We start from the raw sequence: 18409 nt of genomic DNA on the forward strand, positions 1-18409 counted from the left end.
AATCCCTTAGAAATATCAAGAGGAAAACCAAAATTATAATTAGTTATAGCTGTTCTCTAGTGATAGTTTCTAAAGGTTCATGGCAAAATAAGAGAAATAAGGACTATGTAATGTGCTTTACATAAGGTTTTATTTCTTTAAGGTCGGGACTATCCTTTAGTCCGAGATTATGTCTTGCCCCCTTTTGGTCTTAAAAAATCCTTTCTTTTTAAAAAATGATGGTGACAATAGTATTTGTTAGTGTCCTTAAATGGCAAAACTAAAAGCAAGCAATCCTCTATCAATTCTCCCTAATTTCAAAAATATTACTGGCCTGTAAAACCCAAAAGCATGGAAAACTCTGATCTACAGTGTAAGCATGCGCTCTGTGTTAGAATACCATAAAAAATTTCAGAAACAAAGAATTTGAGAACTGTAGGAAGATATTAGAAAGGTAAACCTGAGTGGCTGATCTAGCTTTGTAATATTTCCTTGGAGGAAAGACAACGTGAGCTAAAATTACTTATTATGTTTTCATAAATTAATTATGTTTTCAGTTCATTTCGAAATTAAGTAAAGCACTTTTATTTACCAAATGAAGTTAAACATCCACTGAACACTGTATTTGTATGTCTCTGTAACCCCTTCTGTGTAGGCAGATTTATGTTTTTCATTTATTTTGCTGAATCTGCAGTTTATAGGACAGTAGCTGGCACAGAAAAGATTCACCCTAAATATATACTGAAAGAATAAATAAATGCCCAGCACTATGCAAGGAACTAGGGACTTGGTACCCACCACTTCACAGGCCCTAATATCAACAACAAGTGTACGAATGTAGTGGAACCTCTTTAGAATACTTGTGCTGGGAAATAAGCATAACATATTCTTTATAAGTGTAATTATATCAGAATTTTCAGTAGTTAATTGATTTAGAATTAATAGGATTTCATTATAGTAAATGTGAAGCAATACTGTCATTTGTCTCATTAATGCAAATATCTTAAATGATATCTATTTTTTCCCCAAGGAGCTCAAAACCTTGTTCAGTCACCATTTCAAACTTCGGCAAAGCAACATAGAAGATTTTTATCCTATATAGCTTTGATCAGCTTGGAAAATGTCTACTAACCTCACAGAGGTAACCTACAGAGACAACACTTTTGACGAAAAAAAGAATTAGTCAAAAAAATAAGCATCATTGTCATGGGCTGTTGCTTTAATTTTTATTTTTTAAAAATTTCTTAACCATCTAAATGATGTGAGATGCAACCCAATTTATTTTAAACCTTAGAGAGGTGGCTCCATGTTACCTGTATAGCTGTATTCTTTGACACAACTTAATAACTTGGAGTTCAATCTCTTATGTATATGTCAAAGTTAAAATGCTGACAGGTTCTCTCCTTTGCTTATGGTAAATCATTAAAAGGGTATATTTGAAGGAAGAACTACAAATTCCAAGTGTAGTTCAAGATGAAAAGTGAGTTCCCAAAGGAATTATTTCTGCCAGAGAAGTGAAATATTTGCCCAAGAGAGACATGAACTGTGGAATGCTATTGGTTTTATGTTATCTCATTTTACAGTTTCACAGCTGTACCCTGACTGAGCCAAAGGATTGACCAGACATATTAATTAGAACAACAGCTTGTACTCAATGCCATTAACTATCAGTGCAAAGTGTTGAAGTCAATTTAATTTTCCTGGCATAGACCAAAGTAGTTAAATGGTTTTTCTTTTCTTGCTCATAGAATAAATTGTGTGGTTCAACTAAATATAAGCCAACAATTTTTAAAACTTTAAATACTGAAAATAGTAACCCGCATTGTACCAGGCTCATTTTAGTACTGAAGTCATCAACTACAGTTTCTTAAAAAAAAATTAAAGATGCATCTCTTCTTATAAAACTAATCCCTTCAAAGCTCTAGGCACTGAAGAGATGAAATATAGGGTACAGAGTAACTCCTGTTCAAGCAACAAAGGCTTTCTCCGTATTCATACAAACCTAATGAAAGAAACTCAACTGTGAACTCTGTTCTTTAAATCGTTATAATTGAGACAAGATGCCAGAAAGCGCCCTGCCTCACAGCAGCTGCTGTGAGACCCTGAGCAAGTTGTGTCCTCTTGTAAGGAGATGCAACAATGACAACTACTACCACTATCATGCAGGAGTGAGATATCAGCACACTTAGCACAAATTGTCATTATCGCTTATCTTTAACATCATCAGTATCCCGTGAACGATGCTATCTGCCATTTTGCCAGTGGCATACAGGCTTCCCCTTTCCTAATTCATTTGACAGAGGTAATAACAAGCAATACTTTACTAATGTCACCTCCTCCAATCTTAGAAAACAAGACTAATTTGTTTTTCTTTTTGTACAGGAGTCCTTTCTAACTATAAAAGAACTAAACAAAAATGGAAACTCCATAAGATTGTTCGATGTGACTATAAAAACAAAAACCTATTGGGAAAAAAACCTGGGGAAACATTACCAATAAATATTATTAATATATAAGAAGTTCAACTGAATGGAGAAAATTAAAATAATGAAAATACATTTTCTCTATCAAATTAGCAAAGTTTTAAAAGTTAACGATAGTACTCAGTGTTTGTGAGAATAGTGTCATTTGCATTTTTTTGGAAAAAAAGCATTAAAAAAACTGGTAATATAGACTGAGAACCTTCTTAAGAACATTTATGCCCTCTGATCCTGTCATTCTACCCCTGTGGAAATAATATGAAATATGGGCATAACATCAGACACAAAAATATTCATTCAACACTACTGTGGCAAAAACTTGAAAACAAATACATAATAAGAATTTCTATACATAAAATAACCAAATGTAATGAAAGCATTTAAAAAATGTTTAGAACATGTTTCTAATAACAATAAAGGAAAATGCTTATATTACCAAGTAAAATGTAAAATGTAAAATTATATATATACCACATAACCAACCATATTAAAAATGCAAACAAATAGGAAAAAAAGAATAGAAAAACAAAAATGTTACTCATGATTCTCACTGGACAGTGAGATAAGAGATGATTTTATTCTTTTATACATTATCATATTTTCTAAATTTTCCACAAAGAGTATGTACTATATAGTCAGGCTTCAAAAAAAATACTCATTTAATTAGAGGCTATATAAATAATGGCTTTGAACTTAGTAAACTTTCAGGCTCAATTTCCTCATCTAAAAACAGGACAAGAATTCTTCCCTTTCAAAGTTATTGTTAAAAGCAACAGAGAACTTGACACACAAGTTGACAGTGTAGCTATTATTATTAAACATTGTACTGTGGTCAAGTCAGAGAGCACAATGCCCCCAACGTGAAGAGATTTTCCCCGTTATTAAGTGGCTCTAAATAACTGCACTTTGAGGTTTTATAATAATTTGAAATGTTTTTCAGTCTCCCCCTTGTTGTCATGTTGTGATATATCTCCTCTGCTTGTTCCCCTACCACTTCTAGTCTTCTCTTTTCTAGTTTTCAAAGTGCTTAGAAACCAGATAGTCCAGCCCAGAGGTTCTAGACTGGCAAGTCACAAACATGAGTTGTTTGACCCACACGGTGATAATAATAATATTTGAATTAGTAGCCAAACGTAAAATTCATAAGATTTCATACAAGAATCTGTATTTCTAACTTCTGAAAAGCAGGAAGATTTGACATCACCAGGGCTGGTGTCATCAAATGGCACATGTTCTTCAGTTGACCACAGTTCTCATATGCCCTAAAGACTACCAGGCACTGACACTGATGGTCAGCTGCCACATATCTTGATATAAAACTTGAACTGTTTTATCTTACTCCAGGCCTGACTCATTGTTCAGCCTCAGTAGTTATTTGATTTTATGACTCATTACCTAGCTGTATTAGTCAGGGGCCATTCAAGAAAGAGAAATAGTAAAGTAATTTGAACAGGGAATAAAGTAATTTGGACAGGGAAAGTTTAATATAAAGAATAAGTATAACAGGGCTGGAGTATTGAGAAATTAGCTAGTAAGAGAGAACTCTAAGGAATATAAGAGTAGCAAATAAAAGGAGCAGTGACTACCCTAGGATCCAGGTAAGAATGCTCAAAGAAGAGGTACTACCAGGGCTGAGATACAAACCCTGCTGGGGAGGGCATGTCCAGGGTTCAATGAACAGCAGTAAAAGGTTCTAGGACCCATTCCAATGTGTATGCTAGGGGTGTGTTTCTCCACACTAAGTAATGCTGGGACACCAGCTGGTTGTCCTATGCTTCAACTCAATTCTAACACTATAAACCGAGAGACAGTGTCAGATCCCACAGGCTAAGGGCTCAATCTTATAAGACTACCCAAGTCCCCCCACTTTAGATGCCAATCAAAATCCAGGTTGTCTGTCACCTGTGCTTCTAACCAACTGGCTACCCATTGGAGGTTCCAACAACCCTCTCTCCTTGGACTCGATTAATCTGCTAGAATGGCTCACAACTCAGAGAAACATTTTATTTACTAGATGACCAGTTTATTATAAAAAGATATAACTCAGGAACAGCCAGATGGAAGAGATGCATAGGGCAAGGTACTGGGAAAGGGAATGGAGCTTCCATGTCCTCTCCAGGTATGTTCTCCCAGGCTCTCCATGTGTTCATCAATCTGAAAGTTCTCAGAATACTATACTTTTGGGGTTTTTATGGAGGCTTCATTACATAGGCAAATTGATTAAATCACTGGCCATTGGCGATTGAGTCAACCTTCAGCCTGTCTCCCATCCCCCATGGGACTGAAAGTTTCAACCCTCCAATCATCTGATTGGTTTGCTTGGCAACCAGCCCCCTATCCTTAGGCTACCTAAGGGCTTTCTAAATGTCACTTCGTTAACATAACAAAAGACACCTTTCTGCCTTTGCTCATTTAAGAAATTCCAAGAGTTTTAGATGCTCCATGCCAGAACCAGGGATGAAGACCAAACATGTATTTATTATAAATCACAATATCACAGACAGAAAAGTGCTTGTGGTGCCAGGCTGGTGGAACTTACTGGGAATCTGCACTCTAGGGTGTTGGGGAAAGCTGTTCATGGGAAAGTGTCTTCTTACTGGAAAGACTCATAAAAACCACCCAAGGGCGGTGCTAGGGGGAACTACTGACAGCTGGGTGCCAGAGAACTGTAAATTCAATCAGAGTTTGGGGCTTGAAAAGTCACCTGGGGTGCAGGAGCTCTGCACTGGAGAAGCCTAGCTGGAAGCTGGAGAAGCCACATTTGCTGCAGGAGCCTGTACTAGGGAAGCTGCCCATGCTACAAGAATTAGAGCCAGAGAAGTTGTCTAGGAGCCTGCTTAGCAAGCATGCCAGGACCAAAAAAAAAGAAAACCTCTCACAAGTTCTCTCCAGTAACCTCTATTGACAAAGCTCAACACTGTGCCAGTTGGCAAAGGAAAAATATTAAAAGGGCCCAGATCTATCTTTGCAGAGTAGTCAATGGAGAGTGAATGTGGAGCTAAGAAGCAATAATTGATGACTGGCATACTAGCCTACTAAAACTACATAAAAAGATACAGAGGAGCAAGTAAGTGCCAAGTACAGTAGAGAGCAAGTAAAACACTTGCTCTTCAGGCTGTCTGTTTAGCTAATCTGAGACTTTTCTGGCCCTTTAGATTAATGAGGTTTCTGGATGGACAAGTTTTACACGAGAGGTGCTATCAATATTCTTCTCTTTCATCCCTATTATAATAACTAATATTTATTAAGTACTTACAATGCCAAGCATGTTCTGCTTTAATCACTTACAAATATTAATTCAGTCCTATGAGGCAGGTAGTTCTGTTATCCCCACTTTACAACAGAAACACAGAAAATTCAAATAATTTCCCGAGGCTCACGCAGTCAGCAAATGGCACAGCCACGACCTGAACTTATGTAGTCTAGCTCCAGAATCTTTTATTCTTAAGCATTATGCTAAACTGTTTCTCCGTAAAACCCATTTCACTGTTTGATTTTTGCTTTTAGCACCTTTCTTTCCTCAATTTGCCTTTGTCGAACAAAGAATTATCGAAAGGAACATACAAGATGCAGAAACTATGGTAAAATTTTTTGGTTAACAGAAAATTGACCCCCAGATAAACAAAGGATTTGCAATAGTTTGATATAATTGTCTAGTAGTTAACCCCAAGACCCTGTCACTTAAAACTCCATGTAATCGGGGCAGAAGAATTTCCAGAACAACTGATACTTATTTCTATCTTATTTCAATAAAATTAGACATTGAATTTTAGTATTCAAGGAGGACTAAGATTGCGAGAATTCCATCATAGGTTTTAAGAAATACCTACACTTACATTCAGCATTACTACTTGTTATCTAGAATTCCAAAATTGGCTACATAGGGTCTTCAACCTTATTATCATTCAATAGTCTCACATCTAAATTAGAGGAAAGGTTAAGACTGTCCTGAATCCATTTCAGGCCTTCTTCCCTCAAAAAGTATGTCAATTCTTGAAAAGCACAATTTAGAACGGACTAAACTATGAACACATAAAGTGTGAAATTAATCTTGGATAGTTCAAAACAGGAACTGCTTTAGCTTCCAATTAGGAAAGTGTTCATTTAAAGGGCATGTAAGACATATTCAGTTCTTATAGGTTTCAACAATATTTGGAGATTGTTTACCTCTGTAGTTTCACTTCTGCTGCACTGACTAAGCACGGGCTTGAGATGTGGAAGGTAAAATGTTAGTGATATTAAGGATATTCCTAATTTGGGGAGCTAAAGGTGCCAATTTAGATCCATTTCATTCCTTCTTTACACAGTGCTCATTGAAAAAAAACATACATTATCTAATGATCAGGTGCTTTGAACTGATAATCAAACTGAGTTTCAAATTCCACCTCTACCAAGTGTTTGTGACCTCTCCAAGCCTGAGTGTGCTCATGTGTAAAGTGAGGTTTAACAATATCCATCTCACAGTCTCATCATGAGGGTTTAAATCAGATAATGCACATCAGTGCCTGGTACACAGGATTGAAATAAGCAATAACTATTATGAATATTATTGTGCACATAAGTTTACATGATGTTTATTCATATAATTTCCTAGAGAAAAGAAAGTTTTTCAGGAAAATAATATTGAGTCATATTGTATTGAGATTTTATTTAATCAAAACTTAGTTTTATCAAGCAAAGATACTTATGAGGCAATAACCTTATAAGACAACAATGTGAGGAAAGACAGTTACTGATTGCTTTCTAGATATGGGTAAATTATGGAGAATGCAAAGTTTAAAATGTCAGAATTTAGAAATAAAATTCCAAACAGGAGTAAAATCTATTATATTACCATAAGAGAATAAAAGGTTAATACACCAGACAATGCAAAAGTTCTTAAAAATGCAACTGTGTCAAATCTATTTCAAAAAGAACTGTCAGAGAAAAAGCATACTGAACAGATGTGTTCTTTAGACAAATCTTTGATTTGGTAGAAACTCAAAGCCCCAAAGGTATTTATTATGAATGAGTCAGTTAATATAATTAGACACAAAACTAACTTTAACACATGAAAAACAAAACAAAGCTTAAACTGAGAATAAGTATTATAAGAAAAAGCAAGTTAAATACTAAGAAAAGTACTGTAAGGCAAGGAAACTAGAGGAAAAGAGCTGGCTTCTCCGAACGGAACATCCATGGTGAACAGGAATGCCAACACCCCGCTCCCCCCAACAAGACCTTAAGAATTCTAAACAAATAGCTGAGAAGTTTCCATGGACTTATCCATTATTAGAAGTCCGTTCCAAAATAAAAGGTTTTAAATTTATAATTTAGAACAAAGTTATAAAAATGAAAACCTTAAAAAGTTTTCATGATCAGTACATAAACTAATCCTTAATGTTTTCTAAAGTATTTATTATGTTCTAGATACAGCGTTGGGCCCTCTGTTTGCATTACTTCATTATATCTTCACAACAATCCTATAAGGTCATTTAACAGAAAAGAGTTGAATATTATATAACTTGCTCAAGTAGTGACTGATTTTGAACTACACCATCTATATTTGACAGTTCCTTTTGAAATCAGTGCATTATTAATCATCTTACATTTTTTAATGGAGTAAGAGTAGCACTACTTTAATCTGCATACTATTTTCATCTGCATACTATTTTAACACATGAAATATGTGGTATTATAATCCAAACTGGTCTGCAACAAGAAAAGTACGAAACTGAGAGAATGGCTTCAACCAATTTTATAGCAATATGATTTTTACAATTATAGGAATAATTGTATGTCTCTTAAATCTAATAAAGCTACGTTTGGGCTTGTATTTTATGTTTTTTTTCCACTTAATTTTCTTAGTATTTCATTTTTACAAATATTTTGGTCTGCAATGAAATGGAAATTAAAAAACAAAAACTGGTCATTTGCTCCAGAGCTCTGGTGCAAACAGCTTGCTCTCTGTTACTAGCTCTGTTACAAAAAGAAGACATGTTCAAGTAAATAACCCTCAGATAATCTATATAAAATCCCACTTTGGCCATCATTTATATCTTAAATTCATTCATCGATCTGAGCACTTGCTAAGCTGGGTTTACATTAGGTAATGTTAAATTGTGGGCTCTCAATCTACGTAAGCAAGGTTTTCATTTAGAGCCAAAGAAAACTGCTCATTAACAACTCCTTTACCAGACAGGACCTCATCTGTGTAAAGCAAGCTTTGGTCTCCTTTACAAATTTAAATTTAGTTTTTCTCCTTCCCACATGCTGAAGAGGAGCGCATCTTGATTATCAGTTACTTATAAATGTACTTAAGAGTCAGATTTTTTCTTTGTTCTAGAAATCATTTAGGTATGAAGGTACAGTCACCAGGTCAAAAGGCAATGAAGAAGCTACAAAAACATCAGGGAAAGCTGCTATGGGGGCAAGGAATGTTGGACAAAATGACAGAGAAATCAATGTCACATAAACCTCCTGATGGTCAGATACGACAGGTATGTACATGTACCACTGCTACGGCAATTTCGGACTATTTGATTTTAACTCATTTCTAAATACGAATCGTACCATAATTAACAGCTTTACTGATCTTTTATTCCTGCTGAGAAATTCTGAAGAAAAAAGTATTGCATGACAAAGCAGCAGCTAGATTAAGAACATGAATAATAAGCATACCTTTTCATGTAAATAAAAGTGAACTGTAAAATAAATTAGGTTTATTGGTCTTCCTATGTATAATAACACTAGTCTCTAAAAAAAGCTAGACCTTAGTCAATGTTGGAATCTGGAGAACTATTTTCTAAAGTAGAAATTGTGCTTCCCAGGCCCTAAGAATGAAGTTTATTTTTACAAATTTATCATCTCACTAGTTTCACGATACTTTGGTTGGTAATAATAGTATAATTTGCCTACGGAAAAAATGCTTAATTTCTAGGAGATAGAAAACACAAGTTAAATTCTAAAATGTCTTTGACTAAGTTACATATAACTTTCATTTTTATTTTAATAGTTCAAAATGCATTGTTCCTTCTGCATGATAAGTAGATATTATGAATGCGGATTTCTAGCACTTTAAGAACTACAGCTGGAAATGACCACATGACCATAAATTTAGAAAGCCATAAATGACACGTCATACCAATTATCTTTACTAATGGCCTAGTTAATTACACAACTCATGTACACGTTTCCTTTCAGTGTCATAGCATATATCTGCATATTGCAAAAATCACCCAAGATAGATGGAGAAAATACTAAAATTGGAAAAGTCCTAAGCCTTTTATAGAAATAAGATTTATCGGATTCTTATTTGAATTAATTACAATTTTGATGTTACCTCAGTAAGTTTGGATATACAAACCAACTTAACCCCACAAATGTCAGCCCTATTAATGTCAATTCGATTCTAATGTAGTTACAAGAAAATATGGTTTATGTTAGAGGAAAGACAGCAGGCTCACAAAGCACTGGGCAGGCAGGTAGCCAAAATGAGTCCAGTAGGCTTCATACATAGCTAGGAGGACAGCCGACATTCTATCACTACTCAGCTGTAGTTAAATGTTGCCTTGAGGCAATATAGTCAAAAAACAATAGTAAAATTAAACAGTCTGTGGGCTAGATTTGGTACATGGGTTCCCAGTTTGCTACCTTTGCCACAATGGACAAAGTGGCTAATAATTGCTGAGTCAGAAAAACCTAGATTTAGAAAAACAGCTTTAATTCTAACATACTTCATGAAACAGACACAATCTGAATCTCAGTTTCCTCATCTGTACCTCCTTGAGCTTTTAAAATGAAGTTAGGTGCTCAAAAATTTTAGCTCAATGTTAGCATTAGATGCTGAGGGGTACAGGTACAAAAACGAAAAGGAAAAGGAGCAGCAACAATTCAAGCCTCTCCTCCAGCTAACTGTGGGCTTTACTATTTTTCATTAAGGCTTTGTCCCACCTTCTTTCCCACCACAGGCTATTTTACCAGCAATGCCTCTTCCCTCAGGTTTCTTCAAGGCCTACCTCACACTTCATCTATACCTTTCCTTTCTACTTCAGGACATTCTACTCTCCGCTGTCCTTTAAAAGCACTTTCAGGACTGGCAGTGAAACTAGGGCCTATTTTACTACTTAACTCCAGGGCATACTCATGAAATCCTGTTCCCCTCTACCCATGTAGTAGTTTTTCTCCCAAAATCTTTGAACACTGTGATGTTGTAAATTCTTTATGACAACTTGAAGAACCTATCTGCATCTTCATGAACAAGGCTTTCATCTTTCTTCCCTGTTAGTTAATGTTTGTTCAAGTAATGACAACCAAACAAATTAACCAAATGTCAAACATATTAACAAAAAATTCATTTCTAACCAGATTTGAAAATAACTTCAAATATCCAGTCTAATGCTCTCCTTTAAAAGGAAATGTGAGTTAAGAACCTAATTTAAGTTTTTTTATGAGCATTTTTCATTCTGATACAGTAATTAAAAAAACTATCTTTCTCCAAAAAACTGTTTGATTTCCTCAAAAAGAGAAGTTATATTGATTTCAACTCCGATGAACAAATAATATTCACCACTAATATTTCTTTTTAGCAGCCTGGAACCTTCATTCCTTGAAACTTTTGAGAATCAAAAGAATATTATGGTGTCTCTCCCCAGGAAAACGCACAAAGCCTCAAATTTTTATATGCAATTTCGGTAAGTTTAGATTACTCCAGGATCTGCAGTGGATCCACCCACCGCAGGTTAAGAATCCTAACACTAAATGTGAGATTTGTTTTTATTATTAAATGTTATGCATTTTTTTCTTTTTTTAAAATACAATCTTCCTTAATAAGACCTTTAGCTCTGACATTAACTGTGGAAGCAGTCTCCCTTTAAAACTGTCACTACTTCCTAGCAGCCATCCTGACAGCTGACAGAAAATTGAGAATTTCTTACCTCCGAGAAATTAACAGCCAAGGGAATGATTCCAGCCACGTAACATCCCACCAACATAGCCAGAGACAGCAGACCAATGGAGATGAAATCATCCATTCTGCCCTCCTTCATTCAACTACCACCACCAGACTACAAATTGTCAGTGGCTTCAAATGGTGCTTAGGTTCTTAAACGCGTGATTCCACGAGAACAAGTGGACTTTCCAGTTCCTTCGTCCTCCCCACCAGATGTGTTCACGAGGCACCTTGATCTTGAACGTACCTGGAAACAGCCCTTTTTTGCTGATATTAGCACCAGAGAGAACTTTCAGCAGTTTTAGGTCCCAGCCCCTGGGTTTTCAGATGCCAGTCACTGGATTCCGGTGGGTTAACAGTTAAAGAAGGGAAAAGTCCATGGGGGGAAATATGCGAATGAGCGACTTCTTCAATCGTCGGAATGAGGGTGGCACAAAGGGCCCACTCTCTCCACAGACAACGTCCCAGGTGGCAGCAGGAAAAGGAGGAAAACCCAAGCGAACTTGTTCGTTCTCCCAGCGCTCCTAGCTCCCTGGGGCACCCTGCCGGTGACTCCCTCAGGCTGGGACCAGCCCACCAGTCCCAGCAAACTCTCCTCCGAGTCTAGAATGAGGAAAGGAGTCCTGCAAGTCTCTAACGATGGGTCTTAGGGGTTCAGCAGCGAAGCCGATACAAAGCTGTCTCTGCCCTATACCCGGTGTTGCCCATATTACTCCACTCCGCTGGGCCTTGAACCGGAGCCACTGATACTATAGCTGCCATGGCCGCCAAGTGGCACCCCTTCATTACATCCACTTCCGGATTGCCCCACCGCCCCCTCTTTTAGAAAGGTACTTCCGGGTTACAACCGACCTATGGGCCGGGATTCTAATACTGCCGCCATTTTTTAGTAGGGCTAATGAAAGATGACTTGTGTCACTGTCTACATCAGTGATCGCTTTAGCCGTTATGTCTAATAACGAGAATACGGAAGACAGAGTCTTGACAATAAAAAAAAGATTCCTTTTCAAGCTCCGAAAAATTCCCTGTGTATCTCATCGCCCTTATCCAAGATGGCTGAAACAGAGTCGGTATCTGCTCTAGCTGCCGGAAATATGTGAGCCTCTATGGTCTAAAAGGCTCTTTCGCGGTGCGTTTCTGACGACTTCCGGCGGCTCTTCTCGCGGGTATTGGCTGTTGGCGGCGTTGTGGCTAAGCTCGTGTGCGGCGGCAGTGTCGGCGGCGGCTGCAGCGAAAGAGTTTGGCGCGATGGTGAGAAAGGCCTCAGCGGCTCCCCGAACCCCCAGTCTCCAAGTTATTTCAGCCCCGTACATCCTTTACCCCACCCCACCCCCATTCAGCACAAGCGTGCTACTCCCCGGCCCTCCAACTTGCGAGTGGACCCTTTCCCTTTCCCTTTCCCTTCCCGCCGCCGAAACGCTGGGCCTGGCACTAGGCCCCGGAGCCCGGGTCCGCCCTATGGTTGCTCTCCCGCCTACTGGCTTGGGCGATGCGTGCGGTGCTCCAGGATGCTCTTTCTCCCGATTGCTGCTCGGTAGAGGCAGGCGTGGGGATGATGCTCTTTCCCTCCAAACGCTCTAGCCTACTGTAGGAACAATGGCCGAGGGATGCCTGACAAACCTGTTCCCAAAGCTGACAGTTTCAATTTATTGCACCCAGCGCGTGGGCCAGGAGGGGTCGTCTTTGCTTGTAGTGGGCTTGCTCAGCTATTTCCCTCCCCTCTTTTTTCCTGTGCTTTGGCTTTAAAAAAGAAAAAAAAAAATGTATTATATATATCTTTTTTTCTTTTTTCCAAGATCTCTAGATGCCTGATTTGGTGTTACTCTCAACCCTCAATCCTGTTCTTACTCTTATTTGTATTCTCTTGGGACTGTAAGCTGAAAAAATAGACTTAGTTGAGGGTCCAGGTTCTTTAGAATTTTACTGAGGTAATAGTGGAGTGGGTGGGTGGGTTTTTTTTTAATCCACAAAAAGGAGATGCTCACGGGGGTTATGAGTAATCGTGGTTACTTCCACACTTAACCTTTCGTTTCCTGGTTGCTACAGTTACTGTTAACAAGTTATGTAACTATTGTTAAGGCACTTTTTCAGGTTGTACTTTTCTGAATTCAGTTATTTCCGTGTTTGACCCAACATAGCCTCCCAAAGGGGACTTGGAATTAGAAAATTTGATTTCCAGTTCTTGTTTTGTCACAACTAGCAATGTGACCTTGATCAAGTCATTTTATCTGAGTGTCCTTTCACTGCTTTTTATGTCATTATTTGGTGTGTTAAAATGCTTAGATTAAAATCTGAGAAAGGGACAGCAGTTAATAACCCATTCTTGTTGGACAAATGTCAGTGATAATTCCTATCAATCAGAATATAATTAAAAATTAGAGTGTGTTTAAAGCAAAAAATTATTGGTTCAGCAGTCTTAAGTACTTTTGCTTTGCTGGATATACAAGCTTCAATTTCTTTCAAAGCTAATGAGCAAATTGTGTGTATGCATTATTTCTGCTTCAGCAGAATGACTGTCCTTAGGGTTCATGTTTGTGAGACTTTAAGAAAGTTGACAAAGCCAGATTAACTATTCATTAAAGTGAATCACAGCTACTTGGTAATCATTGAGAATAGAGAGATTTTATTAAGGTAATTCTGCATAACTTTTTCTGATTAGGTTTCACAATCTTATTTTCCTTTTGTAGCAAATATAAAATATATGTATTTGCCTAAATGTACTTATATTTTGTATGTATATTCATAGCTTTTAAATATATATTTTGTACTGATTATTCCTCCAAGAAAGAAGACCATAAGGAAGGCAAGGACCAAATCTGTCCAGAAGGAAAAAAAACTGAAAAGAAAAATATATTTGGGTTTTTAATAAAACCGAAGGGTTCTGAAAATAGCTTCAATAAGAAGAAAGTCACCAAAACTGATTTGAGTGGTATTATGATCTTAAACTTGCAACAGGAAAGCACTGCCACTTAAAATAACCATTTTTGACTATAGTTTTATAGTCATTTTTTTGTTCTTAGTAGTTCTTAATCCTTGTCATTGGGCAGTAAGTATTGAAAATAGTGAAATTTGCCATGAAGGATTTTATAGCATACTATGAATTTCTCAAAATGTGAGTTAGAAACTTACAGTGAAATCACATTTTTTTCCCCTGTAGTCTCACACCATTTTGCTGGTACAGCCTACCAAGAGGCCAGAAGGCAGAACTTACGCTGACTATGAATCTGTGAATGAATGCATGGAAGGTGAGTTTAAACACTGTTCTAGGGGTAGAAATCTTTCACTTATTTTTTTCCTGACACTCACTATTAGAATGTGTCTCATATAGGAACTAGGTTTGTTTTTTTCTCCAGATTTCTGGGTTTGTTAATTTGAGCAGAGGAAGTAGATATTTAGGAATGCTGTTAGGAAATAAAAATTAGTTCAGAGAATAAAGACAAATGGAACCAAATCAGTATAATTTATTGTGCTTTGATAAGTGGTCACCACACTGAAGGGGAACTGTTAGCTCTTAATGTTTCTTTATTCAGTAAACCATTAGATGAGAGCATGTAGATTGGATTGTCACAAATTGCATTCATTCATCTTTAACATTTAATCATCATATCAGATAAGCCAATTGTACATGCCCTACACCCTTTCTAGCAAATTGTCCATTCTTCTTATGTTACAAAGATTTTATAGTCATTCTTTTTGCCATTTGTTGCTACCCAAAGCTAACTGGATTAGACTTAAAAATCTGTTCATTCAAAGCCAACAATGGGTAGACCTGTGAAAATAGAGACAGCTGAAATAGAGACAGGTTCTAGGTAGCTGGCAGCATGCCTTCCTGGTTGCCATGAAATTATGCCCGGCTTTTTAAAGAGCGAAGTGCTTGTTCTTTTTTCATGTCCCTTCCTCTGCTGTCCTCCTTGCTTGCCACTAATGTAGGCTTTGTCTACATGCTGCCTTAGCAGAATGTTGCCTTACCTATATCATGTCTGATCGTTGATTCTGCAATACTCTTTACTACCCTTCATTGATTTTAGTGAAGCCTAACTTTTTTTCTAATTAATACACTTTATTTCTAGAACAGTTTTAGGTTTAAAGAAAAATTAAACAAAATACAGAGTGTTTCTATGTATTCCCTCTTCCCACCCCCTATGCAGTTCCCCTATTAATAACACCTTGCATTGTATGATGCATTCGTTTACAGTTGACAAGCCAGTATTGATACATTATTATTATTAACTAAAGTCCATAGTTAGGGTTCATTCTTTGTGTTGTACAGTTCTGTAGGTTTGACAAATGCATGACCTATATCCACCATTACAGAATCAACAGAAGAGTTAACTACCCTAAAAATCCCCTTTGTCCCACCTATTCATCTTCGCCAGCCCACCCTCTGCCCCTGACAATTGTTGGTCTTAGTGCCTCCTTAGTTTAGCCTTTTCCAGAATGTCTTAGAGTTGGAATCATTACTATATATAGTCCTTTCAGACTGGCTTCTTTCACTTAGCAATGTACATTTAGTACAAAGTTCTTCCATATCTTTTTGTGGTTTAATAGCTTTTTTCTTTTTAAATTAGAAATGGCGATTTATTTTCCATTTAAAAAGTTAGAAATAGTTCAGATGGAATTACTAAATCAGTTCTCAGATGGTGGTTGCCAAATGGTAATTTTCTTATTTTTCTCTTACAGTAGTTAATATTCCTCTGGAAAGCAGAGCTTTCCCTCTTTGCTCCATTTCCTTTTTAATTAATAGATTTTATTTTTTTAGAGTAGTTTTAGGTTCACAAGAAAATTGGTTAGTACAGAGAATTGAATCATACCCCATCTTCTTTCCCTAACCCCCCCTTCCCCAATTACTTACATCCCATATTTTTGTGACACATTTGTTACAATTGTAGAACCAGTACTGATACGTTATTATTAACTGCAGTCCATAGTTTACATTATGTTCAGTCTTTGCTTTGAATATTCTGCAGATTTTCATGTATGTGTAATGTGTATCTACCATAATGTCTTTGGAGTTTTGCCTTTTCCAGAATGTCATGTAGTTTGGATTATATAGTATGTAGCTTTTTTACATTGACTCTTGGACCTAGAAAAATATGCTTTTTCGATTCCTTCATGTCTTTTGTGAAAGCGGATTTTTTAATATCACTGAATAATAGTCTGTTGTATGGATGTACTACAGTTTGGTTATCCATTCACCTATTGAAGGACGTCTTGCTTGCTTTCAGATTTTGGCACTTATGAATAAAGCTCCTGTAAATAATTTGTGTCCAGGTTTTTGTGCGGATGTAAATTTTCAACTCCTTGGGGTAAATAGCAAGGGGTATGATTGTTGGCTCATATGGTAAGGCTATGTTTAGCTTTGTAAGAAACTGACAAACTGTCTTCAGACATTTTGCATTCCTACTAGCAGTGAGTGAGAGTTCCTGTTGGTCTACATCCTTGGCAGCATTTGGTGTTGTCAGCGTTTTGGATTTTTGCCATTCTGATGTATAGATCTCATTGTTTTAATGTGCAGTTTCCTAATAACATGATGTTGAGCATCTTTTCATAATGTTATTTGCCGTCATTATATCTTCTTTGATGAGGCGTCTGTTCAGATCTTTTGCCCATTTTTTTAAATTGAGTTTTCTTATTGAGTTTTAGGAGTTCTTTGTGTATTTTTGATAACAGTCATTTATCAGATTGATATATGTATTTACAAAGATTTTCTTTCAGTCTTTGGCTTGTCTTTTCACTTCATTGATAGGGTCCTTGAAACGCAAAAGATTTAAATTTTGATAAACTCCAATTTATATATCTTTTCTTCTGTTACTTGTGGTTTTGGTGTCACATTGAAGAAGCCATTACCTTATCCGAAGTCATGAGAATGTGTGCCTATATTTTCTTCCAGGGTTTTAGAATTTGGGTTCTCTGAGCCATTTTGAGTGAATATTTATAAATTCATAAATATTTATAAATTTATAAATGCAGGTATGAGTCCAACTTCATTCTTTTATATGTGAATATACAGTTGTCCTAGCACCTTTTGTTGAAAAGACTATTTTTCCATTGAATTGTCTTGGTATCCTTGTCAAAAAAATTGACTATAATTGTGAGGGTTTATTTGTGAACTCTCATTTCTATTCCATTGATCCATATGCCTATCCTTAGGCATCAGCATTACCACACTGTCTTGATTACTGTCTTTTTATAGTAAGTTTTGGAATCAGGAAGTTCGAGTCTTTGAATTTTGTTCTTTTTCAAGGTTGTTTTGGCTCTCCTGGGTCCCTTGTATTTCCATTATCAAATTTAGGATTAGTTTGTCAATTTCTGCAAAAATAGCTCAGATTTTTATAGAGGATGCATTGAATCTATAGATCATTTTGGCAAATATTACCATCTTAATATTAAGTCTCCCAGTCTATGAACATGAGATATCATTACATTTATTTAAATATTTACTTTCAATGACATTTTATAGTTTTCAGTGTATGTCTTAGGCTTCTTTTATTACATTTATTTCTAAGAGTTTTATTCCTTTTTGATGCTATTATACATGGAAATGTTTTCTTAATTTCATCTTCAGATTGTTATTGTTAGGTTATAGAAATACAGTCGATTTTTGTATATTGGCGCTATATCCTGCAGTGTTGTTGCACTCACTTAATGGTTCTAATAGTTTTTTGTGTGTGCATGGTTTCCTTAGGATGTTCTGTATACAAGGTTATGTTATCTGTGAAGAGATGGTTGTACTTCTTCCTTTCCAACCTAAATGCCTATTATTTCTTTTTCTTGCCAAATCACCCTGGCTAGCACTTCCAGTACAGTATTGAATACATGTGGCAAGAACAGATACACTAGCGTTCTTCCTAATCTGAGTAGAAAAGCATCCATCTTTCACCATTAAATATGGTAGCTGTGAATTTATTTTCCTGGTTTTTATTTCTTTTCCATTTTGACCTTTCTAATCAGTATTCTCTGATCACAATGTAGTATACTATGCCAATCAAAAACCATAACTAAGATAGCTTTTGATAGCTCT

At 36.5% G+C, this 18409-nt stretch overlaps 2 protein-coding genes across 4 annotated transcripts in view; one reads left to right on the forward strand and one right to left on the reverse strand.

Annotated features, from left to right (window-relative positions):
- The window catches only part of SLC39A9 (solute carrier family 39 member 9), a 38019-nt gene extending 25762 nt beyond the window's left edge, over positions 1-12257 (reverse strand). For all 3 annotated transcript variants that reach the window (XM_023526850.1, XM_023526853.1, XM_011383703.2), the window contains exon 1: positions 11375-12257. In XM_023526850.1, coding sequence (XP_023382618.1) covers positions 11375-11485 — 111 coding nt within the window. In that variant the 5' untranslated portion in view covers positions 11486-12257. The remainder of the gene's footprint in view (positions 1-11374) is intronic.
- A 154-nt stretch (positions 12258-12411) lies between these two features.
- The window catches only part of ERH (ERH, mRNA splicing and mitosis factor), a 12824-nt gene continuing 6826 nt past the window's right edge, over positions 12412-18409 (forward strand). Inside the window, exons 1-2 of the mRNA XM_011383713.2 lie at positions 12412-12639; positions 14546-14633. Of these exons, the coding sequence (XP_011382015.1) occupies positions 12637-12639; positions 14546-14633 (91 nt within the window). The 5' untranslated portion in view covers positions 12412-12636. The remainder of the gene's footprint in view (positions 12640-14545; positions 14634-18409) is intronic.

This window comes from Pteropus vampyrus, unplaced genomic scaffold (assembly GCF_000151845.1).
Source record: "Pteropus vampyrus isolate Shadow unplaced genomic scaffold, Pvam_2.0 Scaffold15, whole genome shotgun sequence".
Lineage (NCBI taxonomy): Eukaryota > Metazoa > Chordata > Mammalia > Chiroptera > Pteropodidae > Pteropus > Pteropus vampyrus.